Here is a 25,409-nt window from a genome sequence, read left to right on the forward strand (position 1 = left end):
AGGCCTGTGTTTTCAGTAGCTCCATGTTGCTCCACTTGGATTGTTGGCCCATAGAGTGAGGTCATGGGTCATGCTGCTCCCAGGGCTCTGGGCTGGCCTCTTGTCCTGTTACCGTGTTCTGTCTGTCTGTCTTACGGTTTTATACATCACCTGGGCATCTGACCACCTTCCATGTAAAATCAATAGCAAAGTCGAGTGGGCATCAGGGGTGTCTGGTACTTCTGATTCTGCCTTCTCTCACTTTGCACACACAGAAGAGGTGTCAAGAAGTAGCTTCCTAGGTAGATTTAAATGCCCTGCTTCCACCAGTAGCCAGACACCAGGTCGAACCTGCCTGATAATTAACCAGATCCCTATGGGCTCAGTCCAGTGGGCAGCAAGCTATTCCAAGATGGCGGGAGAGGAAGCGAAAGAAGGAATGATGCTAAATACTCTACGCCCCCACTGCTGTGCTGTCACACAGGAGCCCTCCCCTCACTGAGCTCTCGAGCAGGCTCTGGGTGGAGTGCGTTGCATGGGGATGGGGGCGGGATACACGTTTGGGACAGGGGGTGGACAGAGACCTACCAATGATGTGTTAAGACTAGTCTTTTTATGTAGAATCCCAGCCACAAGTCCTCATCAAGTAATGGAGTCTACAGGGCTACAAGCAGCACTGAAAAAATGTAGGCAAGAAAAGATAATTTCTTGAGCAAAGTGTATGTGTGTGAGGTTGAGAGCAACATCTGGGTCACCCAGAGCTGCTCTTTAGTGGCCCGCTGGATGTGGCGCCCTGGTTTTGTGAGACCATCCCCTCTCTTGCCATGTCTTGCAGAGAGATCACCTCACAGGCCCATCCTCCAAGCTGGGCTGCCTGCTAACAAGACCGTGGCCCTGGGCAGCAATGTGGAGTTTGTCTGCAAAGTTTACAGCGACCCACAGCCCCACATCCAGTGGCTGAAGCACATTGAGGTCAATGGCAGCAAAATCGGACCCGATAACTTACCCTACGTGCAGATCCTGAAGGTAACGTCCCATTCTGGGTGGGCCTGTTGGGTTTCCTTTGCAGGACGAGCTGGGAATGGAGCTGGTGAGGTGGAAGTGACTTGTGGGAGGAAGCCATTTGGGATGAAACTGGCATATCAGGAATGGGCAGGGCGATGATGTTTGCTACCATTCAGACTGACCAGCTGAGCCAAGACAGTGGGACATGCAGAGCCTTCTCCTGTTCTCTCCTCCCTGCAAAGCCTGAAGTAGAGGATAGTGGGTGGTTAGGACAGGAAGGTGCTGGTCTTTTCAGCAGAATGTTGATATGACATGCCCTCCCCGAAGCACCAAGTTGGACTAAATACACTGGTGTAGAGTGACCTGGGGAGCAGAGAGTGGGGTTGTCTTAACTGGCCCAGGAACAGGCTGGCAGTGAAGCATTCAATGGCCCTGGGATCTGCATGCTCAGAGATGCAGTGGGCTGGGGGAGGATCACTCCTATTCCGTGCATTGTTATTTTTAAAATCGCCAATGTAGAAAGCGAGATAGTAGCTCAGGTGAGCCCTGCTCCCTTAGCCTCCACCACAGGCCTGGAACCCCACTTCAAGGGAGCCAAGTTGTTGCACAGCAGAGAGCAGAAGCACATGCTTGCACACGCCTCTCTACTGTGTTGTACCTAATACCTGTCAGTGCCACTTACAGCAACCCACTGTGCCCTTTATCCAGTGGTTTCATGGCCACCCTAGTGCCCCACCCTGAATCTGTTCCTTGTCAAACGGGGCATGTTCATTCATCTGGGAGCTCTGGGGGTGCCCATGTGTTAATTCAAAGGTTGTGCTGTTGCTGACTTTCTGCACTGGTCACCAAATTGTCATGACTTCAGGTTTGCCATAAGCCAGTGCATTGATCAGCTGTTTCAATGCACAAGCCCTTCTTCGTTAAACCTACAAGCACCTCCGGGCTGTGTGTGTCTGGCTTGTTGTCAGACCCTTTGCACTTCTGCAGACAGACACCACCAGTGCTTGATATGGGGGATGGGGCGCAGAGGACTTGAGCTGGTCGCCCCTTGATTCAGCGTTTGGGCAAGTCACTGATGATGTGATTGATGTTGATCTCAGGGCTGCGATGTCCAACTGTGTCAATGTGACTCCTGTGTTGTTGGTTTGTTCTAGCACTCAGGAGTTAATAGCTCTGATGCGGAGGTGCTGACCCTGTATAATGTGACAGAGGCCGAGAGCGGGGAGTATATTTGTAAGGTTTCCAATTATATTGGCGAGGCTAACCAGTCTGCGTGGCTCACTGTCACCAGACCCATGGCAAAAGGTAAACTGAAGAACACCAACTGGGATCTTACTTGGACAGTCAGTCCCTAGCGGTGGAAAACAAAACTCTGGGCTCTCTTGTTTCTGCTATATTTCTGGTGCCACAAGCCATGGAAAAATACTCGCAGTGGCCAGTTTAGTTTTGTGCTCTGTGTCGCTTGCCCGCCCTCCCCTCCTGGATGTTTCTCCCCTGCGCGCTCTCACTGTATTAGCAAAACACATTGGATAGGTGCATCTAAACCACCCCAGCATCTTCCTTGTGAAACACAAGCTGTCACTTCTCGCTGCAGCTGTGTCTTTTCCAGCGCATCTGGGCTTGGGGTCTTCGCTAAGTTAGATCCCCTCCAAAATAAAGAAGTGATTCAGCCCTATTTTGCTCATGGCTCCTCGCTTTCAAACCTCGATCTATGCACCAGATCTGACTGTGACAATACAGTGTTGTGTTCTCCCCTCTGTCTCACAGTCTGTCATCTCCCTACCCAAACCCCACTCCTTCAGCTATGTTGTCTTCCATCATGTTTCTCTGCAATCCCATCGCCTCCCCTTGTGCAGTTGTGTTGCATGAAACTAAGCGGGCCCCTTCTTCCTGAGGTCCATTTTTCCATGCAGCCCATCACCAGCATGTTCAGATGGGCCGGAAATTCAGTTTGGTGAAGGGTTTTAACAAACATCTCCTTAGGCCAGCCTGGATCAAAGGTCGTCCTAAGGGTCTCTTTAACAGGTCTACAGTGGTCTCTCTCTGCTACCCGGGGGTCTGGCAAATGAGACACCAGGGCACGTTCCTCCCCCATCCTCCACCTTGGTTCCTAGAAGATCTCATGTCGTTTGCTTGTCCGTTTTTTGCTTCCATTTGTTTTCTTCTAGACGGCTGGAGTTAACACAACAGACAAAGAAATGGAAGTCCTTCACTTAAGGAATGTCTCATTTGAGGATGCTGGGGAGTATACATGTTTGGCGGGTAATTCTATTGGGATCTCCCATCACTCTGCATGGTTGACAGTTCTCGAAGGTACATACTCCTCCTTCTGCTGTCTTTCCCCACCTCATTTCTGTGTCCAATGAACTATGCATTGCAGCCTGGGAGAGAGCTTGGGCTTTCCCTTTCCTCCCTGCCCTGGGGAAAGCACAGAGCTTGCCAGTCAATTCTTCCACACCTAGACACCCGGCTTCCCCAGCAAGGGCAGTGCTCTCAGCCACTCTGCCCTGGTGACAAGTTAGGACTCAACCCATCCCCAGGGTGTCTCATGCTGCACCTCCCTGTGCGGCTCTTGCTGGTCAGAATCCAAATCAAGGGGGTAATTTATGCTGCACTTGGGTCTGTCTCCCATGCTGGAGCTGGCAGGAGCGTGTGCCCTCTCCACTTGGTGCCAGGGCCCTGCCTCTCCCCACCTTGGGGACGGTTCAGAATTGGTGGCCATGCCCACCCGCTCTCTCCCTGGACGAGGCAATGCATATCTCTGATTTACGTGTAACCGGTGGGTCAGTCCAGCTAGAACAGGCTGGTTCCGTCCTCTCAGGCAATGCCAGTGTTTCCCGTTCCCTGGGCCCCCACGCCGGCTGACCAAAGCGCCGATGCATTAGCCCAGGGTGATAGCAGTGTTTCTAGGAAGCACCCAGGCCTCTGGCTGCCCTGGAAGTCTCAGTGCAAGCGGCTGCCCCTCGGTTTCAATAGAAGAGGCGGTGGTGTCGCAGTGCCCCATGGCAGCACGTGGAGGGGGTTTGGGGGCGGGGATTGCAGCTGTGGAGGCAGAGGAGCTCTCTGGCCCCTCTTGTCAGCCCGGGGGCTGGTTCTGAAGCCATCATGAATGGAAGCGCTGCTCAGTCTGACGCTGGGCCTTTGATAGGGAGGTTAAAGAAGAGGACCATGGAGGAGGTTCCTGGTCCCCTTTGTCCCCCGAGCCCTCACAAATAGAACTAAGTCAAAAAAGAATAAATTGGGGAAAGTGGTGGGTCAGCTACAACCCCCATGCCTCATGCTGCTGTCTCCCCTTCCCTGGGGCGGTTTGAGCGTCAGTAGCCCTGGCCTTGCCCTGAGGAGGAACCTGGTCCCTGGGTGCTGGGGTTGCAGTGACGGGTGCCGTGCTATTTCCTCTGCATGAGCCCTCTACGGGCAGCTTGTGCTGCTGCCTTGGCATGGGTCTGGCTCACCCATGCCCTGTCCCTTTCCCTGACAAGGCCTGATAACTGGCAGCTGCAGGAAGTTTTTGGGGTGCGCCTGGTGGTGCTTTTCATACAAAAACTTTCTCCGTTATCAGCCACTTCTCCCTTGTCAGACCTGCCCCGTTCAGAGCTCTGGGATCTGAACAAGAGATGGTGGCTGCTTCTCTCCAGTGGGGTATAGCATGAAAGGCTTGGACTCCCTCTAATGCCTTCTCTGAGGCTCTCTGCTCTTTTGGGGCGGGGGGGAGGGCTGGGCTGGGGGAACTTGTGTCTTAATGAACTGCAACTCCAGTGTCCTCACCGACCCGTCTGTGGCGCCGTGCATAATACACCGCACCAGCTGGCTGCAACTGCGCTGAAACTGTTCCTGAACTTCCACCGCTCTCGCTGTGACTCAGCTGGGGGTTTGCTAGTAAAGAGGGGTCCTGCTGCAGTTCAGAAGGGAGGCAAACCCCCAGGGGAGGGAACAGGTTTTGTCTCCTGATGAAAAGAAACTCTCTTTAAGGGGCTGCTAGTGGCCATTTGAAAAAAAAACACCCCAAGTCCCTGTGGTAACTTTTTTTTAATGCCTGTGACTCCTGTTCAAACTATTTGCAGTCTCACAAGGACAGCATTTTATTTTGGCCTGTCCCCTTTGTCCCCATGTTGTTCCTGATAATTCCCCCCTAGAAATCTACAGTCCCAGTTCAGAGTGGGTAGGAAAATCCTCAAAGGTGCATGTCCCTGAATCCCCTCCCGCTCTTACCCACCATGAACAGAAAGGGGGCATCCCCAAGCCAGGCCTGGGCCATGCAGAGATGACGTGCTGTGCCCCTCTGTCCATGCTGCTTTGCAACAGCTGCATGGGTTAAAATGATGTTGATACCATCCCAGAAGGTCCCAAGGGCACCCAGCCTCTTTTGCTCTCCCAGCTATCTGTGGAAGGCTCTGCAGCTGCGCCTGCTCAGTCTTGTGATGGCCTAACGAGCACAGCTGGGCCTGATTCCAGATCATCTGGTTCTGAGCCTTGGCTCCGATTCCTGACCTGCCTTGAGCCGTGGCTCTGGCATTCAGACTCTGATTCTGACTCCTGTCCTGACTGCCCCTGACCCAGTCTCCTGACACTAGCCAGGGAGCCATGGGAAGTCCCAGAAGTTCTCAGCCCAATATATCTACCCACTTGTATGTATGTTTTACTTCTCATTTAACCCCGGCTCCTTGGAGGAGGTTACAGCCCTGCCTCCTCTTGCTACTCCACTCCCAGACACTTCCATTTGTGACCTTTCTGGGTGGAGGGGCTGCAGTGCCTGGCCATTTGGTCTCAGGTTCCCTCAGCTGAGGTTTCCCACCAGCCAACATCTGCTTATGGCGTGGTGGGACTGGGGGGGATACGTGACCTTTTACATAAAGGTTTGTGCTTGTTCTTCGTGTCTCTCCAAGCTTTGGTTGGCTGAGGACCTGCGTGGCGAGGCCACTTGATAACACCACACGGTCACTTGTATGCACAGGGATGCTGGGGCACCGAGGAGGTGTCTGGCCTCGGCTGGTCCCTGCTGTATGTTGGGTTGTGTGTTCTGTTTTGTTTAGACAGGGCTCAGACCCCGAGATAGCTGGAGCCAGGAGGTTTGCCTGGCTTGGACTCAGCTGTGCTTAAAGCCTCTCGGGCCAGGAGGGGAGGCATGTCTCATCCCAATCTTTGTGGGCAGGTGTCGTTCCCCCCATTCTAACACACCCCGCAAAGGATTTGCAGTACTAATGCCTTGTTCACACTGACCCAGCTATTGAAGACAGGCCGGCCATGATGACCTCGCCGCTGTACCTGGAGATCATTATTTACTGCACGGGGGCCTTTCTCATCTCCTGCATGGTCGTGACCGTCATCATCTACAAGATGAAGAGCACCACCAAGAAGACAGACTTCAACAGCCAGCTGGCTGTGCACAAGCTGGCCAAGAGCATCCCACTGCGCAGACAGGTAACAGAAAGTAGATAGGGGGTTTGTCTGCATGTACTGCCTCTCCTCCGAGACCCTGCTGCCTGCCCAGCAATGCTGCCCTGACAGCCCATCCTGTCTGAGCTAGCCCAGGCCACTGGCACAAACAGCCAGGGGAGGTTCATGTCTTTCTGAGGGTCAGGAGGAGGAACAGAGGGAGGGGAACATGTTATTTGAGCAGCGGGGGCTGAAGTGCAATCTGGATTGCTTGCAAAGCAGAGCCTCAGTGTAGGGGGTGTGGGTGGGCTTGTTAAGAGGGTTGCAGGTGGATTGGGTTAAACGCCAAGCTGATCTCTTGCCATGTTTCTATGCTATTTATAAAGTGCCTGTCCAGTGCTGTACAAAACCTCTTTAAAACCCCCAGTTCTCTAAGTCAACAGACAACAACCCCTCCTATACACTCACATGCATGCCTCTGGGCGCTCGCTAGAGAGACAGGGCAGGTGGGTAATGTCTTTTATTGGCCCTGCTTCTGTGGGTGAGAGACACGCTTTCATATCCCATAGCTCTCCATCAGATGTCCGCTTAACGTCTTCACTTGACCCAAGTCCGAAACTCCCAGCCATGCCTCTGGTTGGGCCCAGTTCTGTCTTCCCCAGGGGTAAGCCTGGTTGGTGTGATGACAGATCTTCTCCTGGTCCAGCTAGACTGCTGCGATCCAGAGATCTGCAGTTCCCAGCGCCGCACCTGGCCAGGATCTCCGGGGTCTGGTTGATTATGGTCCATGGGGAAAGTGTGTTGATGCAGCAGTGTGGAATTTCTTAGCTTGGGCCAGAGGGGGAAGAAGAATAAGCCAGAAAAGCCAGTGGGGGGGCGGGGGGAGGGGAGGGCAGCGACATGAGATGGGCACAGGGGTAGGGGTAAGTGGGCAGACTGTAATGATAGTTTTAAAAAAAAATTCCCCCAGCCCAAAAATATCTGTTCTCTGCATCGCTGAGCAGGTGCCTCTGTGAACCTTCCCCATGTCTCTTGGCGTTTACGACAGGTCGGTAAGGGTCATGGGGGGATCTGGAAGTCATGGCAATTTAATATTTGACAGGGGAGTGTGGCCTACACACTGAGTGGCTGGAAGGGCTCCATGGGCTGTAGATTTTACGATACCAGCAGAGCATAGAGGAAGTTAATTAGAAATAATTTAGTCCCGCTCCATGTTGGAGTAATGCCAATGGGGCCATGGTAGCAGCTGGATCCATACAGAACGCCGTGTTCTTCTTGCATGCAAACTGTGGGGGTTCTACACTGGGTTATCTTTTTGGAGGGTGTCCTTGGTCTTTTCCTCAGTTTCATGTCACAAGCAAATGGCTTGTAATCGAGTCTGAAACTCCCTGCTAAACCCTCACTGATGCCACTCCCAGATCAGCTGAAAGGGTTGCTGCGGAGCAGGGAGAGCCGTTGCCTCCAGGGGCCGAGCGTGCTGGTCCTCCAGCACTAGGGAATGAGCGACCAAGCCTAGGAATCAGACCAGTTCGGATGGTGCAGTACAGGGCACAAGATGAGGTGTGACTCAGTCGGTCTGAGAGCCGATGTTCTTGTCCCATCTGCTGCACCTGGGGAAGAGGGAAAAGGGGCCCAGGTCTGTGTCCATGTCCAGTCTACGGCAAAAGGAGTAGTTGGGTACAGTAGGGAAGTGGGAGCCAGGACTCCTGTCTTCTGTCCCTGGCTCTGCCACCTGAGGCAAGTCACAGCATCTGTAACCTGGGGATAACGATTCCAGCCTCCTCCCAGGGGGATTGTGAGGCATAACTGGTGTTTGTAAAGCCCTTTGAGGGGCCTAGAGAAGGGCCAGGCCACTGCATGCTGCAGCAGATTCAGTACCCGGGAGACAGGGCTCCCTCCGCCTCCAGCAGGTAACTAAAGCACTTTGGTCAGCAGCTCCTCTCCTTATCGGAACAAAGCATGTCCCTGCCCCAGGTGCTTCCTGAAGGTAACCCACTGTCCCTTGGCTCTCCCATTGCAGGTGTCAGCAGACTCCAGCTCCTCCATGAATTCAGGGGTGATGCTTGTCAGGCCCTCGCGGCTCTCCTCTAGTGGCACCCCCATGCTGGCAGGTGTCTCGGAATACGAGCTTCCTGAAGACCCTCGGTGGGAGCTCCCCCGGGACAGGTGACGCACTCTCTTGCGCCGGGCTCCACAGAGAGGCAACCCCGGCCTTTCCGTAGCTAGCTGGCTCCTGCATCTGATCGCAATTCCTCCACAGCCTGATCCAAATGCTACTGAAGTCAAAGGAAAGGCTCCTGCTGGGGTCAGCAGGAGCTGGATCAGGCCGTTAGCAGATCAAGTCCCATAATTATGCTAATGGAGAGGAGGACTCATGGCTGGTGCGTTCCTCCCTGAAACAGCCATTCGGGAGCTTTGCCCTCAGGGTGAGCATGTGCTCCCAGGGGCCGATGTGCGTCTCCCTCCTACCCTTGCTGCTTCCAGACCAGCAGCAGGGAGCATTGCACATCTCCATGTGCCTGTTCTGCTGTGTCACATCTGAAATGGATTTCAAATAGCCAAGAGAAATGACTGCTGGGTTTGTGCCTTCCTGTGTGATAACCCCCTCCATGAAACCTCTGCCCCTCTTGCTCCCCCAGCCGCTGAAGGTGCTCAGAATATTCCCATCCCTGCAGAGAGATCAACCTCACACTCAAATCTATGGATGGTGAGGCCTTCCTGGAACATGAATCGATCTCTCTCCAGCAGCCTCAGCTGTGTAATGACCAGCTGTGGCTGCACTGCATTGATTACAAGCTTCTGAAGTTGCTGTTTTCTAATTGTATAACTTTCCATTAGAATACATCCTGATATGCAAAAAAATCCATGTGCCCTGAGCTGTGCTCGGCTTCTTAGCCCACAGATAGACTCCTTCAGCCTGCAAAGGGCATTACATGTGTTCCTGCTTACGGCCTTGCTGGAGTCTGTGCTAAAGTCACTGGGGCAGTGTCCTCTCCCATTCCCATGCACGCTCATGATGTTGGCCCTGCCTTTCCTAGGGGAGCATGAATTCCCATCAGGAACTTGCCTCCTTTCTGCAGAGTTACCTCTTGTGTCCTGTTCTGTGTGAGTGTATTTGTCTCTGCAGACATGAGCTGCATCCTTCCTCCTCTGGTTTACTTTCTTCTCTCCTCTCATCTAGGCTCATCCTGGGTAAGCCTCTGGGTGAAGGCTGCTTTGGGCAGGTGGTTCTCGCTGAAGCCATTGGCCTGGACAAGGACAAGCCAAACCGCGTGACTAAAGTGGCAGTCAAGATGCTGAAGTGTAAGTAGGGGCCATAGGCACTGCAGGGTTTTCCCCAGCTTTGCAGCTGCCTTTCTGAGTCGGTCTCAGCTCAGGCTAGCATCAATCCTGCTGACTTTGGGAAATGTACCTTGGGGAGGAGAGGCAGGGGGAGTGTGCATGTTTGCTGGAGGCCTGGCCTGGCCAGCCCTGTGTTCCAGAAGGGCCTCGTCTTTCTCCCACTGAAACCAATGGAAGTTGTTGGATTGGGCCCCAACTGAGCAAGTTTGTCGTTAACAGCATCGGTTGGGCTTTTTTCAAGAAGAGCTTCTAACTCTGCGCGCCCAGCGGCTGTCATAGGCCTATAGCTGCTGGAATCCCACAGCAGATAGCTTGAGGCCTGGAGCGTAGCCATGGCCAAGGGCTGCACAGCCAAGGAATAGCCTTTCACGCCCAGTTTGCACTCCCCTCGAGCCAGCATTCACTTATCCAGAGCCTCTGCAGTTCAGCCCTGCAGTGGTACGTGCTGCCCAGGGAGAGCGGGGCTCTCCCCAGCAGCTGCTCTGATGGAATCACCCTGCACAATCTAATAGCTTTTCCAACAGTCTCTGTTTTGAGTGACAAAAGGGGCAATAAAAACTGGTTGTGGAAGGGACCCGCAAATAAAGGCAGAGAAGAATTATACTCTGTTTCCGGGGATGCTGTGGGTGGTTCCTTAAGGCCGGAGAATGCCTGTTAGGAAAGTCTCTTGTACAGATTTCACTCTATTTGATTTAGCTCGTTAATTTATGCCATGCTTGTCACTGCTATCTGACCGCCTTTCTCTCTTGAGCTCGGTCTCTGCCACTCCACCTGGAAGGCAGCTGGGGAGAAATACCCAACTCCCCAAACCAGCCCCGTCCTGGAAAGGGAGATGAACCTGAGAATGCTGGTTTAGCTGTGAATACTGCACCACTTCCTGGGGCGAAATCGTTCCGATGGGGCTACTGCGAGATATGCTTGTACATACACAGTGCGAGTGCTCTGCATCTCTGTGAAGGAGGAGGACAAAGAAAACCAAGTCTGTAAATCTAAAGCTGCCTAATGGATGCTGCTGCAGACCTAGTTCTAGGCCTCACTTTAGCTTAACCCAGCCTGATCAAACATGACCTGTGCCTTTCTTTCTGTTTTAAGCTGATGCTACGGAAAAGGACTTATCTGACCTGATATCTGAGATGGAGATGATGAAAATGATTGGCAAGCACAAGAACATCATCAACCTCCTGGGAGCCTGCACTCAGGATGGTAAGTTCTCTGTGCATGGCTGAGACTCCAACAAACTGCTTCTCTGCTAGGACAGCAAGAATGCTGGGGGTAGCCTGGGGCTCCAGGGTGAGGTTCTAGAGGTGGAAAGATACAGGGACTTTAATCCAGATGAGTTTTGAAAATGGTTGGCCATCCCAGAGCTGTCTGAAAGGGCCAGTGCCCAGTGAATGGCAGGGATGGTGTCCCTAGCCTGTTTGCCAGAAGCTGGGAATGTACGACAGGGGATGGATCACTTGATGATTCCCTGTTCTGTTCCTTCCCTCTGGGGCACCTGGCACTTGCCACTGTCGGAAGACAGGACATTGGGCTAGATGGACCTTTCGTCTGACCCAGTATGGCCGTTCTTATGAAGACCAGAGGGAGTGTGTGGCTGACAGGGAGGCACCTCTCCTGGCAAACGCTAGCAGGGTCAGAGTTGTCTGGCCATTTCTAGAGTCTCTCTGTGTTTGGGCCTGAAGGAATGGAAGGGATGCCGGGCCAGAAAGCCTCTGTGAGGTATATGTGCAGGCGTGGGTGTATGGATGCGCACACACAGAGCTCACTTTATATTGGCTGTGGGGAGGAGTGGAACAGGGCGGTTTGTTTTCACATGGCCGGAGCTGGTCACAGAGCCCTGGGGTTGGATGAGTCACATCACACCCAGCCTGCATGTGGGCCTGGGTTTGTTTTTGTTGTGTGATTTTCTGGCTTGGAGTGCGGCTGACTCAACACAGAGCAGGAGCAGGGCCAGTTCTTCCCCTCACACGTCAGAGGAGCAGCTTCTGACTTGCCAAAGAAGTGGTATGTGTACATGTGTGAGAGTGTGCGGGGGGGCGTGTACGTACACACGCAAGATGCCTGAGCTCTGTTCTGAGCAGAGACCTTGATTCCTTGCTGTGGGTCAGCTCCTGCAGCTCCCCTGTATGAAACCCCCGCCCAAGCCCACAGGCGCCCCTCAGACAGACACTTGGCAGTCATGGGGCTCTGTGCCCCGGAGGCTCTGAAGGGCTTGTGCACGTGCACAATACACAGCTTAAATGCCCATGCAGCCACGTGTCCTGTGCATCCAAGCCCGGAGCCTGAGATGCTCAGCTTTGTCCCCTCCCGTTTGCCTTAGGTCCACTCTATGTGATTGTGGAGTATGCGTCCAAAGGCAACCTGCGGGAGTACCTGCAGGCCCGGCGGCCCCCCGGCATGGAGTACTGCTACAACCCGACCCATCTCCCCGAGGAGCAGCTCTCCTTTAAGGACCTGGTGTCCTGCGCGTACCAAGTGGCCAGGGGGATGGAATACCTGGCATCCAAAAAGGTGAGCAGTGGTCGCGAGCTCCGTACCTGGGGGAGCACTTGCAGAACCCCCGTCCCTCTCCAGGCTGGGGAACACAGAGGAGTGATGATTGGGCACCTCTAGGGGCCTGACCCAGTCAATGGAGGCCGGGTTCCCAGTCTGAATCCTCCCCAAGTCATGAAAACAGCCCCTGTGACTGAAAATTCAGGTGGTGCTTGGCTAGTCTGAGTCAAATGAGTTTGGGGCTCTCGATCCAAGGATCCCCAAACCCACCCCTGCAGCTGTCGCTAACTGGACCCTTTGCTGCTGAAAGGCCGAGGGAGCCTTGAAGACCGAACTCCCTTCTCCCCTCAGAGGCCTGTTCCTGAACAGAGCTGAGGACTTTGCCTGGGGCCCGTCAATGCCGCCGTACTGTCTGTCTGGGCTCTGTGGACAAGCAGCAATCTTAGCTGTTCAGGGCTGCGGATCTGGCCTCTTTCCCCAACATATTGAAAATTAAAATTCGAGCAATACAATGGCACTGAGTCCATCTCCGCACACCCCTGGCTGGAGCGAAGGAGGTAATTACTGAACTGAAACCCCCGTTACCCGCTTTCTGTCTGGAATCATGACATGTTGATAATGCTTGAAAGGTCACTGTAACAATGCTGGAGCAGCCGCGGCCAACTGCACGTACATCAGCAGTAAGCGAAAGAGTCTCTAGAGATTCCCAGCTCGCCTTGGCCAGGAAGGGATTAGGGCTTGGCACCTGGTTCCCCCGGTGCTGGCCGTGTTTCGTGCTCTGGGATCGTGGCTGTGGCCCTTTGAAGGCTGGCGGGTAGTTCAGTGCAAGGCAAGGTCTTTGCTAACACGCCAGCCAATGCAGCAGCGAAAACCCCCGGCCTAACGGGGTCTCCATTCTCTTCAGTGCATCCACAGAGACCTGGCTGCCAGGAACGTCCTGGTGACGGAAGACAACGTGATGAAGATCGCAGACTTCGGCCTGGCCCGGGACATCCACCACATCGATTACTACAAGAAGACGACGAATGTGAGTGGTGCAGTGGGGGAAGAGGAACGAGCTGAAGCTCCGCTTGAGAGCTAGCAGGTTTTTCCTGAGGCCTCTGCCAATATTTATAGCTTGGCTGGAGACTTTCTAGGGCGGTGTCTGTACTGAAGTCCCGAGCCCTGTGAGCACGGGCTGCCGTATGCAGAGAGAGAGATTCTCCTCGGCCCTGTAACAGCAGAGTGATGTCTGCCCGGTGGGCAGCATGCCCTCTGCTCCCTTTGTTCTCCCCACGGCCTGCCCTCGCCCTCGGCCGCCCACCCCGCTCAGTTGCCATGGCAACAAGAAGGCCATGTTCCTAAGGCGGATGAAGTCTCGGGGCCGGGAGAGAGCAGGGCCCGAGTTTCTCCTCCTGGTGCCAAGGTCCCGAACACGGGTGATCATGGAACGCTCCCTGGCCTTTCGCGCAAGAGTGGCGGCACTAACTAGTTAGGAGAAAGGGCTTAGACAGCTACCATTTTCCCCCCGCAGGGGAGGCTGCATTTTGGTGGGTGATCGTCCATAAAGCCCTCAGGGATGGAGCACTGGGCATCCTCTGTCCTTTTTACCCAGGCCGAAGGTCCCTCTTTGCCAAAGAGAATTGCCCAGCGTAGGTGTCATGATTTCCTTGATGGCAGTGCCCAGGGTGCCGTGAACCGCGGCTGGGTGTCGCAGTTACAGAGGGGAGGCTAACATATTGTACAGAATCAAGCCTGCTTCTCCTCTGGAGGCTGAATTCAGGTGTGGGGGCTTTCCTGCCTTCCAGGGTCGCTTACCAGTGAAGTGGATGGCACCGGAGGCCTTGTTCGACCGAATATACACCCATCAGAGCGACGTGTGAGTACCCCACCGCTCCTGCCAGCCATGAGGAGATATCTGTGTCTTAGCATGCATGCCTAGGCACAATTCAAAGGATAGACTAGGTTAGGGCCAGCTGGGTCTTGGGAGGGGCTGTCCCAAAATCACTGTTCCGGGGAACTGTTTTTCCTCTCCCCTCTCTCATGGATAACACCCGCCTCTCTCCAACGTGCTGAGCGTTCTCCACTGCAAACACAGATGTGCAGCTGGACTCTGAATGAAGCTCCATGTTGCTGACCCATCCACACTGCTCTCCCAGCCCATCAGCTGTATCGCATTGTGTTGGGACTCTGTCTGCATTTCTCCCCTTCCTATTTAGCCATCGGCCTGCCAGGTGGCATTCAAGCAGCCTCTCCATAAGCCTCCTTTGTGTTGGGTATTTTCCCAAAGGTGAAAAGCATCAGATGGGAGTCATCTTAATCTAATGAAACAATAATTGTCATAAGCAGACACAATATTTTGAGTCTAAATGATCTGGCAGCAGGGCTTGTTTGTCTTCCAAATGCCTCTGAATTAGAGCTGCCAATCTGAGCTCTTCACTTTCCTGCAAAGATCTTTTAAATCATCGGAAGCTTTTAAACTCTCTCCTGTCCGATGCCTTCTGATGATGAATGCTTGGAGGCTACATTCTGTTCTCAGCTGCACGGCTGTGAGGCCATCGAAGCCAGCCCACTTGTACTAGTGGAACTAGAAGCTGAATTTGGCACCTGGGCTAAGGTTTTTCACAAGTGCCCAGTGATTTTGGATGACCTGAGACATCTTGCTGATTTTCACAACATGGGCGCTCAGCGTTTTCTCAAGAACAGGCCCCTTTTAAGATATGTCAAGTTGGACACCCAAAATCACTAATCACTTATGCAAACCTTGGCCTTGGTGTCCTAACAAGGGGCAAGGTGTAGTGCACTAGGACAGTGACTTACTTCCACTGTGACGGATGGACCCCGTGTGTTGTGTTCTCAGTGGGTAGCAGTGGTGTTGTTCTTGTGAACTAATGATACACACTAGTGGCACAGGCATTCTCCCCTCTCCATGTCTGCCGCTGCCCAGAGGAGCTGTGTGTCAGGCAGAGGGATGGGTTGCAGGGCAGTGTTGTGGTGGGAGCTGTGCCTGTTTGATACCGTGTTTTTGTGTTTGGAGCAGGTGGTCCTTTGGCGTGCTGCTGTGGGAGATCTTCACGCTGGGCGGCTCGCCATACCCTGGGGTGCCCGTTGAGGAGCTCTTCAAGTTGTTGAAAGAAGGCCACAGAATGGACAAGCCCAGCAACTGCACCAATGAGCTGTAAGTGCAGCTCTCTGCCAGGGAGCAAAGCCGGGGTGGGGAAGGAGGTGCAGAGTCCTGACTGATGTTGCCTGTCTCCTTCCCCAGCTTTGTGCCAGAACCCTCGCTGACAGATGAGTGTCACAGGAAATTGATCTGGGCTTGTCAGCACATGACAGTTAATCCAGAATAAAGTAGGGTGTGAATTTAAAGCAAATTAACTGTTCCCAGATTAACTCCATGTGTGGACACCCTTATTCAGGAATTAGAGTGCCTCAGTGGATTAAGCTAATTCGGAATAAGGGCATCTACACACGGAGTTAATTAGGACTAACTCCCCATGTGTAGACAAGCCGTTAGAGCCCACTGGCAAGCCTTGGGTTCTTGATTCACACCAGAACTCTGAGCTGTGTGGTTCTGAGGAAGGAGAGGCTCTAGGCTGCTGCAGGCGTTTGATTTAGATTAACTTTGTTCCTCTGGCTGCCCCAGTGCGGAAGCAGCTTTCGGCCCAGCATCCTCATTGCTAGTCATATCGGCTGGTGGTTCGTTAGCTAGACATGTCCTTAAAATAAACAGCCTTGGGAAAACAAGGAGGAGAGGAGGGGAATCTTTTCTAGAACTCAGAGTTAGAAGATTAGCCTCCAGGAACATGCTGATGATGGAAGTCCCCTCCCTGACTCCTCGTCTCAACTTTGAGTGTCTCCAGCGAAGGCCATTCCTTCCCCTCTCCTGGCAGCCTGTGCCATTCCTAACCTGTTCACAGATCACTGCTTTTCTTCCTCCTGTAAAACCTACATTTCTCCTGCTGCCACTTGGGCTCTTTTCATCCTCTGTGTGATGCTTGTTGGCGGATCTGGGGACAGAGCTCTATCTTCGTCCCTGCCCCTGCCTGGCTTGTTCCAGCTCCTCTTCCTAACCTGTGTCCTTTCTATACTGCTCCTTGCTGGATTCCCACCCATTTGTTTTGTGTCCCTTCCTCCAGCCCAAGGATCCTGGGGCTGCAGCAAAGCCAGAGCTCAGCAAAACAGCCAAGTGTTTTATGGTGGAGATTGGCAGAGACCATATTTAAAGTCAGCTTCCTCAGCTGTGCAAGCCGCACCGCCGAGAGCTGAGTGTCAAGGGCACGTCTTGGGCAATGGCAGATGTTCCGGGTTATTTTCCCAGCAGTTCCCAGCCCTGCAGAAATCTCAGCTGAATCTGTTTGCAGTAATCAACATCTTCCTTTGTTATTCCTCAGCAAGCGAGAATCCCAGCTTGACCCCAGAGCAGGGACTAACTTAGCCTTTAGTTATATCTTCCTCTTAGAACAAGTGACAACGTCCTTCCTAGGGTGCCCAGCCTGGGGTGGGTTGGGGTGTCATCTTCTTTTAATGAAAAGGATTAACGCTAATCCTGAGAAATAACATCTTCTCTGATTCTGTCCTGGCCCAAGGTGCGGCCCGCTGGCTCACTGCACCCTGGGTGGCCCACAGAGTCCCTGACGCACCCCCACAAAGGAGACAGCAGCTCTCCATTTTGATCTGTGTGAGGAGCCGGAAGCCCTGAGGGTTGCAGCTTTGTGGTGGGCTGGTTGCACCCTGCTCCGTTTCACTCAAGTTTGGGGCTGCTGCTGGCCCAGCTGCTGTACTCTGGGCTCCAGCAGACAGACTAGCAAGCTCGGAATTGTCTCCAGGAGGCTTGTTCAGCCTCCTCTTACTCCTCTGTTTCCAGATACATGATGATGCGAGATTGCTGGCACGCAGTCCCATCCCAGAGACCCACCTTTAAGCAGCTGGTAGAAGACTTGGATAGGATTGTGGCCATGACCTCCAACCAGGTAAGACATGAAGCAAATAATTAAGCAATCAATTTGCAAGCCTCTAGAAGATAATAAGGTGATAAGTAACGGTCAGCATGGATTTGTCAAAAACAATCGTGTCAAACCAACCTGATAGCTTTCTTTGACAGGGTAACAAGCCTTGTGGATAGCGGGGAAGTGGTAGATGTGGCATATCTTGACTTTAGTAAGGCTTTTGATACTGTCTCGCATGACCTTCTCAAAAACAAACTAGAGAAATGCAACCTAGATGGAGTTACTATAAGGTGGGTGCAAAATTGTTTGGAAAACCGTTCCCAGAGAGTAGTTATCAGTGTTTCGCAGTCATGCTGGATGGGCATATCGAGTGGGGTCCCGCACGGATCAGTTCTGGGTCTGGTTCTGTTCAATATTTTCATCAATGATTTAGATAATGGTATAGAGAGTACACTTCTAAAGTTTGCGGATGATACCAAGCTGGGAGGGGTTACATGTGCTTTGGAGGATAGGATTATAATTCAAAATGATCTGGACAAACTGGAGAAATGGTCTGAAGTAAATAGGATGAAATTCAATAAGGACAAATGCAAAGTACTCCACTTAGGCAGGAACAATCAGTTGCACACATACACATGGGAAATGACTGCCTAGGAAGGAGTACTGCAGAAAGGGATCTGGGGGTCATAGTGGACCACAAGCTAAATATGCGTCAACAGTGTAACACTGTTGCAAAAAAAGCAACCATCATTCTGGGATATATTAGCAGGAGTGTTGTAAGCAAGACACGAGAAGTAATTCTTCTGCTCTACTTCCTGCTGCTTAGGCCTCAGCTGGAGTATTGTGTCCAGTTTTGGACGCCACATTTCAGGAAAGATGTGGACAAATTGGAGAAAGTCCAGAGAAGAGCAACAAAAATGATTTAAGGTCTAGAAAACATGACCTGTGAGGGAAGATTGAAAAAACTGGGTTTGTTTAGTTTGGAGAAGAGAAGACTGAGAGAGACATTATAACAGTTTTCAAGTACATAAAAGGTTTTTACAAGGAGGAGGGAGAAAAAGTGTTCTTCTTAACCTCTGAGGATAGGACAAGAAGCAATGGGCTTAAATTGCAGCAAGGGAGGTTTAAGTTGGACATTAGGAAAAACTTCTTAACTGTCAGGGTGGTTAAGCACTGGAATAAATTGCTGGGAAGTTTGTGGAATCTCCATCATTGGGGATTTTTAAGAGCAGGTTGGACAAACACCTGTCAGGAATGGTCTAGATAATACTTAGTCCTGCCATGAGTGCAGGGGACTGGACTAGATGACCTCTCGAGGTCCCTTTCAGTCCTATGATTCTATGCCTGTTCCAGAATCAAACTCTCCCATAGAACCTCTTTACGGGGAGACTTTCAAATTCAGAGTCTCTGCATCGTTTACCCCAACTTGGCATCCTCAGTCCAGAAGTGAGTGAGCTGGAGTTGTTGGCTCCATGCGGTGTGGTCGCTGGTGCCTGTGGTTATCATTGGGAGTTCCATGTACATGCCTCCCCTGCCCACCAGGGCAAAGGTTCCCTCGCATGTGGGGAAACTGAGGTTCCTGGCTCGGCTCTGCTTGTTTCTTTAGTGTAGTGTGCTCACTGCATGGCCTCTTCTAACCTGGGTTCTGGATTCTCGGTCTGAGCTGTGTCCCTGGGATTTTGTCCCCTCCAGGAATACCTGGATCTTTCCATGCCGCTGGATCAGTATTCTCCCAGTTTCCCAGACACCCGCAGCTCCACCTGTTCCTCGGGGGAGGACTCAGTTTTTTCCCACGATCCTCTTCCAGACGAACCTTGTCTTCCCAAGTACCCGCATCAGCACGCCAACGGTGGACTTAAACGACGCTGAGGCTGGGACTTCCATGCAACAGACTGACAACTCTGTGTGTGTGCGTGTGTGTTTGCATGCGTCTCTGCTATCCAGGCTGCTGCCAGGAAGCTGTCTGTGCAGCTATCCATCACTTTTAGCTATTGCGTAAAGGATTTCAAAGACACATCTCCCATAACCAAATTCACCGATGTCTCATGCCAGCTTCACCAGCCACCTTAGCTGTGAACTGTCTGCATCTGAAAGGTTTGTTTTTTATTTCCTTTCCATGAAACCTGTGCTTGAATAGTTGCAGTGGACTAAAACTGAACCCCACTCTTTGGCCAGTGCCCAGATAGAGAACCAGCTGCAGGCTCCCTCTCCTGGAACCAGCCAATAATGTGCGTTCCTTTCTTTGCAAGGGATTGACAGACTGACAGTCCCAAGGAGGAGGACATGGAAACCTGGGCTATCCTTGTGTTCTTTTATACTTGCAAACCCACGCGATCCAAACTTCGACAGCTCAATAAGCTAATGCCAGCACTGAGTGCAGCTCCACCAGCGGTGAAGAAGTGCAGGCTGGGAAATCTTAATGCGTCGGAAGCATCTCCGTCTTGGATGGTGCGGGAACCCTAGCTGGATGGTTATTGCAATGTGAGATGGTTTGAAGACTGGCCAATGGCTTATTAATTCCAATACTAATTTGCTTTGCTGACCAAACACATGGTACAGACGCAGCATATACCCCGGCTCAGCACTGATAGTGGAGGAAGCAGCCAAATATACCAGTGCTAAAAACAAACAAAAAGAAATCTTGTGTACATAGCTACAAATATGTATAAATATGAATATATATTTACATGTCTTTTTAAAAAGGGTTGTTACCAGAGATATACCAGTTTGGTAGTAAGTTACTAGTGGCTGGTAGAGATCAGTTGCTATAAAAAAAAGTTCATATATTTTGCTACTTTTGCTGTTTTTATTTTTTTAAATTATGTTCTAAATCCTATTTCAGTTTAGGTCCCTCAATAAAAATCGCTGCTGCTTCAGTTTTATATGGGGTTGTATTAAACCGTACTAATGACAATGTTTGCTGCCTTTCGGGAATATGTTGTCATTGTATAAATGGCCTTTTCTCCCTTCTCACACCTCGACCCCCATGTAAATCCCTCTGTTGGCATCTGGTGCTGGGTTCTGGATCTGAGGGGCCCTTCTGGACTCGGGCACAGCTTGTGAAACACTCGGATCACCATATTGGTGTGTGAGTGTGTGATAGTGACGTGCTGGAGAGCCACTGTGATCTGTATTTTAAACAGAGGGCTTAGGACACTGCCAGTGACAGAGCTGGGACTCTGCCCGTGTGGGGAGGGGCAAAGCGCCTTTCCCAGCAATAGCCATAGGCGTTTGTAGGAAGCGTGAATAACCCTTTGTCATATCTGAGTTGGTTCCCTGCTGTGTGCCTTGCATGGGCATCTGGAGAGAGCAGGGAATACTGAATCAGCATCCATGGTGTTTAGCCACCTCCGATCCTGCTTCGCAATGTACATTCCAGCCGCGCTCCAAGCCTGCTTCAGTCTTCCCATCCCTGTCTCTGAATCAGCTCCCCATTGCTCCTGCCATGCACTCTGGTCTAGAGTGTGGAGTGCAGGGGCCGGTGAGCCCCTGTCTCTCCTCCACCTGGCGAGGTGCTCTCCTTCCTCGAACGAACTCCTTGAGTGCCTTAAACGCACCTGGTACATCTGCACGGTGCGGATGAGGAGGTCTGCAGGGAGGAGCTCTGTAGATTCTTTCTTCCCAGTGGAAGGCCAAGGGAAGCTCCCTTCCAAAGTGGAATAAGAGGTGTCCTTGTTCTTGTTCCAGGGGAAGTTCCTTGTGGTGGCTCAGCAAGGACTGTTTGGCCAGTGGTTTTGTGTGTCTTTGAATGCTCTTTTTCCAGTGACACTTTCAGTTCTTAGAAACCTCAACCCTGCCTTGTATTGGAAGCCCTGGCTGTGGTTAGCATGGAGATAAACCTGGGCTGCTTAGCTTGGGCTGTGGAAGGGAACAGTGCATTTTTGTTGGGTTTTTTTTTTTTTTTTACATGAGGCCATATCCTTAACTGGCTTTTCCTTGTGCTAGACCTGCACTTCACTGAACTCCACGTTACCTGTGTTCAGCAAACTCTCCCTCTTAGCTGCGGCCATTGAAGGCCGAGTCCAGATTCCCCACCCTCTCGCCCCCTGGAGCAGTTCCTCCGGGGGAAAGGTGCCTTTGTGCTGTGGCAGACACCCAGGAGCAGGAGCCCTTCCCTTCCACCCACAGGCATTTCAAACTCCAGAGCCAGGATGCTGTTACTTGAAAAGTTTATTTTGCCTTTGTACGGAGAAATATTATTGTTCTAAGCTCTTCTGTAATGAATCTGGAATTCTTGTAATTATTAAAGACTTTAACCAAGAGTTTTTGATAACAGCCTTGCAGTTTATACCAACTCTGGTGGGAGGCATCTCTCTGGGAGGCTTGTGCACTCTCTAATTCCTTGTGAACCGGGAGGTGGGGCAGGAGGAGGGGACGGGTACAGGCACAGCTACTGTTGGCATTGCACAAGTTGCAGAAGGTGAAAGGGCTGCTCCTTTGGATTTCAAGTACTCTTGAGTATATACGGCCATCTCCTTTACCTGGCTTTGGGATAAAGTAAATTGGGAGGGAATCTGTATGGCTGCTCTGAGCACTTCAGCCTGATATGGGGCCTTCCCAGCATTTCCTAATTCTCAGACAGCTAGGAGAGCATGGAGCAAAGACTTCAGGGTTCCGGAAGGTCCTAATGGACCCCTGGGGGAAGGTTTTGTGGCTAGGCCACAGGACACCTGCGTTCTGCTGCTGGCCTGCTGGGTGTCATAACAGCTCAGCCAAGGACTCGGTAGCTGTCGCCTCCTGCTTTGGAGTTGGCTGGGGATCAACAGGGAGGCAGCTCTGACCTGAGCCAACCGAAAACAGCATTCAATCTTAAAGGACCGTGTGGTAAGCGGGTTAAAATTAGTATTTGGGGGCAAGGAATGTATCCTCGTCTGTCTGTACAGCACCCAGCAGAGCCATGAGCCTGATTGGGCCTGTGGGCACTACTGAAGCATAAGAGATACCAACGGATTTCTACAGCACTTCTGCTCGGCTTAGGGCTCCGCTTGGCCTAGCAGCTGCTGGCTTGGCAGTGGCCCCTTGCTCTGCCATTGGAGTGCAGCTTGACTACGGTTTGAAAAGCACTGGATGGCGGCTGCTTGAGAACTATCAGCATCTGCCTGGTGACTCTGAGTGCTGCACAGAAAACCTTTGTCAGGAGATAGCTGGGTTACGCCTAGGCAGCAGGAGACACGGTGCGAACTTCTATGAGGTAAGCCACAAAGATACTCAAGCCCAGCCTGGGGCTGAGTTCAGTTTAGGACCTCGTGCCAAAAGCTTGTGCCAAAAGCCCGTCTTGGTTTGTTCGTGGACTATCTGCACAAACTTCTTGCTAACCTTTCCCCTTGCTGGAACATTGTGAATCCTCTAGCTTTGCTCTTTGTGGTGTGTTTTGAGTTTCAGCATGGTTTCTTTTCTGTGTCCCTGACTGGCTGAGCCTATGCTGTGGGATCATTGCCCAACTCTGCAGAAGGAAATTTTCCCTTGGCGCAAGGGTGGAAAGTTAACCTAACTTTGAACCAACTGGAGAAATCCAGGGCAGAGACAGGTGATCCTGGTTCTCCTAGCCTGCGTGCAGGTGACTGGTAGGCATTGGCTTAGGATGATTTCACCCTAGATCCTTCCCTAGGCCATTGGGAACAGTCTTGTGATTTTATACTTTACTTTATAATTGATTTTATACTTACATGTTATGTGCCAGTTTTAGGAGGGAAAATTCTAGTGTGGGGTCAAAAATTACCAGGTTTTTTTTGTGGGGAAACTTCTTGTTAAAAAATTGGTTTTTCAAAATTTCCCCAGAATTTTTTTTCACTGCTTCATTCATTGGAAAACCTCAACACGGTGGCCATTATTTATCTTAGTCAGAAAAACACATTTAATCCAAAAAATATTTTGATGGAAAAACATTGCCTACCTGTGTCTAGAGAGTTCCCCTTGGGTTGGAGTTCTGTGGTACTGCAGAAAAAAGCTCTGTCTTCTCCTGTCATCTGCCCCGGGCTCTCACACAGTGTGAGACATGGTTATAGCCCCATTTTACAAGGAGATTAAATCAGTGCTCTTCTGGTGCACCAGAAAGGAGGCAGAGTCCCCCTGCTGTTCTGGTGAGCCTCACCCCTGCCATTGAGACCAGATCTGACCAGGTAGTGTGGGGACCTGCGTTGTTCACGCACATTTTCTAGCTTTAAAGCCCCTCTCCCACCCCACCATTGCAAAACAAAATCTCTGTCAATTGACAAACCTACACCAAACAGAACATGGGTCAGAACTCCTGGGTTCCATTTCTGGGTCTGTCAGGACACTTTATTCTCTCTGCCTCAGTTTACCCGTTGTAAAACAAGGCTAACACAGTGTCTCTCCACAGGAGCAGTGGTAGGCTTTGTCCATGTTTGCACTCCTCCCGAGCTTTTCATCCCAGGGCCTTCGAACTCTGCACAAAGGATGAATTTTATTTCCTTTTGTTTTTCCTCCATCAGAGAGTTTGATGCTAGACGTGCTGCAGCAAATGGAGGAATTAGCTATGGGCTGTAACCAGATGTTTTGGCAACAACCATGTGTGCTGCCTTCCTCTTATGAAATAACTTCATCCTCAGGACAGCTGGGCTTGAGTTTAAATACTAAAATGTGACCAATTGAGCGTGGAATTTTAACTGCGTCCCTGCCGGAACCTCAGGCACAAGCCTCTGACTTACTGAGCTCTGTGCTCCTCTCCCCGGACTGAGCCACAGGTTGGGCTCCGAGCAGCGTCAGCTGGTCACTCAAATCAGTTCCCTTCTACCTGCGTGGTTTTAGTATTGTGTGAACATTGGAAACAGAAAATAAACACACAGTGATGTTGGACGAAACCCCCTCAATCTCTGCTCTGTCATGTTCCTGCCCAAGCATAGCTGCATGAATGCTGGAATGTATTTGCCAATCTCCACCTTCCTCTTCAAGGCATTCCTGACTTTTGCACAGAGAAGATGCGTGATCTGCTGTGACCTTCCTGCTCTGGGTTCCTCGAGACCAGGAAATCGGCCTGGCCACTGGACCATTCTTCCTCGCCTAGGAATAAGGAGTCGCGTGTTGGGAGGACAAACTCCATTAATGGCTCTGAGTGTTCAGGTCCACAAGGTAAACCATGGCTTGGCAGTCACATTCAGGAGCAATGAGTCTTTTGTATTGTTCTGGGTAAATCCTGGCTGGGTTGAAGGATCTCACCTGCTCTCCACCTCTAGCTCTTTCCCCTTTACGCCTGCCCCAATGACCCCATTGTCTCCCACCTCCAAACCTCCCTCCTGGTGGGACTGCCCCTGTGAGGGAGTTGACATCGAAGCTGATGCGCCAAGTTGGAAGAGAAGCCAAATGAGTCAAGTGAAGGTCAGCGGTGGAGGCAAAGATAGGAGAAGATGACCAGAGGACAAAAAGGAAAGGGTAGCATGGTAGGGAAAGAGATTCTGGAGTGAAGGGATGACAGCAGAGAAGAGTTAACTCCTAGGCAATGCAGTTAGTATATTTGGGTTCCCCTGGTAGCTCCCCAGGAAGTGCCCATGTCATCTGTGCATAGCACAGAGAGGGACTGATTGAATGAATCTGTAGCATGTCCCAAAGGGAGCTCTCCTCTGCCAGGCATCCTGCTCGGAGAGGCTGCTGTGTCCTGGCAGCTGGAGACAAACCTCACTTTTCCTGAATATTCCTCTCTAGACAAGTTTTCTGCCAGGAGCAGAGGAGCATTTTCTGGCTTTGCCAGGCAGACTGGGAAGGATGGAGGCTGGCACCAGGCTGGCACTACCGGGGCACTACACGCCATGTGATGAACGAGGGACCCAGTAACTTGCCCTTTGAGGGTAAGCATGTGGAGTTACTCCAGAGCATCCTGCAGTCCTGGATCCCCTTGATAGTCCTGGCGTTCTGTCCAAAGTCTTGTCCTCACCCTCTGCCATTTTGTCCCAGCCAGGGGTAAGCTCTTTCTCCCCCCGCTGGTCAGAAAAACGTTTGGCTAGGTCAGCCCTGGGAAATGGTTACCGCATTGCTGCTGTGTGTTCACTGGCTTGTCTGCTGGGGCTGCAGATTGTGGTAAATGTGACACAACCTCCGTGGCTGAGGGATAGAAAGACACCGTCACTCTGCTGACTTCTCCGGGAGCAGAGGACACGTTTGCAAGTTTGGCGGTACCTGGGTAAGCTGTGGAAATCCGCAATGGCCTTCCTCCATGCTGAGGCTATCATTTGAATGGGGATTGAGTTCAGGGCTCCCTGCCACCCTGCTCTCATAGCCAGCTCTCCTGAAGCCACTGGGACTGCAGGGAAGAATTAGGGCTAGTTTTTGTACACA

General features: G+C 51.7%; 1 protein-coding gene across 4 annotated transcripts in view; it reads left to right on the forward strand.

The window, feature by feature from the left end:
• The window catches only part of FGFR1 (fibroblast growth factor receptor 1), a 54,713-nt gene extending 35,724 nt beyond the window's left edge, over positions 1–18,989 (forward strand). For all 4 annotated transcript variants that reach the window (XM_077805590.1, XM_077805591.1, XM_077805589.1 and 1 more), the window contains 12 exons: positions 815–1,005; positions 3,153–3,297; positions 6,206–6,402; positions 8,378–8,523; positions 9,539–9,660; positions 10,792–10,902; positions 12,020–12,210; positions 13,097–13,219; positions 13,980–14,050; positions 15,212–15,349; positions 17,039–17,144; positions 18,813–18,989. In XM_077805590.1, coding sequence (XP_077661716.1) covers positions 815–1,005; positions 3,153–3,297; positions 6,206–6,402; positions 8,378–8,523; positions 9,539–9,660; positions 10,792–10,902; positions 12,020–12,210; positions 13,097–13,219; positions 13,980–14,050; positions 15,212–15,349; positions 17,039–17,144; positions 18,813–18,989 — 1,718 coding nt within the window. The remainder of the gene's footprint in view (positions 1–814; positions 1,006–3,152; positions 3,298–6,205; positions 6,403–8,377; positions 8,524–9,538; positions 9,661–10,791; positions 10,903–12,019; positions 12,211–13,096; positions 13,220–13,979; positions 14,051–15,211; positions 15,350–17,038; positions 17,145–18,812) is intronic.
• The last annotated feature ends 6,420 nt before the right edge of the window (positions 18,990–25,409 follow it).

Source organism: Eretmochelys imbricata, chromosome 26, assembly GCF_965152235.1.
Source record: "Eretmochelys imbricata isolate rEreImb1 chromosome 26, rEreImb1.hap1, whole genome shotgun sequence".
In the NCBI taxonomy this organism is placed as follows: Eukaryota; Metazoa; Chordata; order Testudines; family Cheloniidae; genus Eretmochelys; species Eretmochelys imbricata.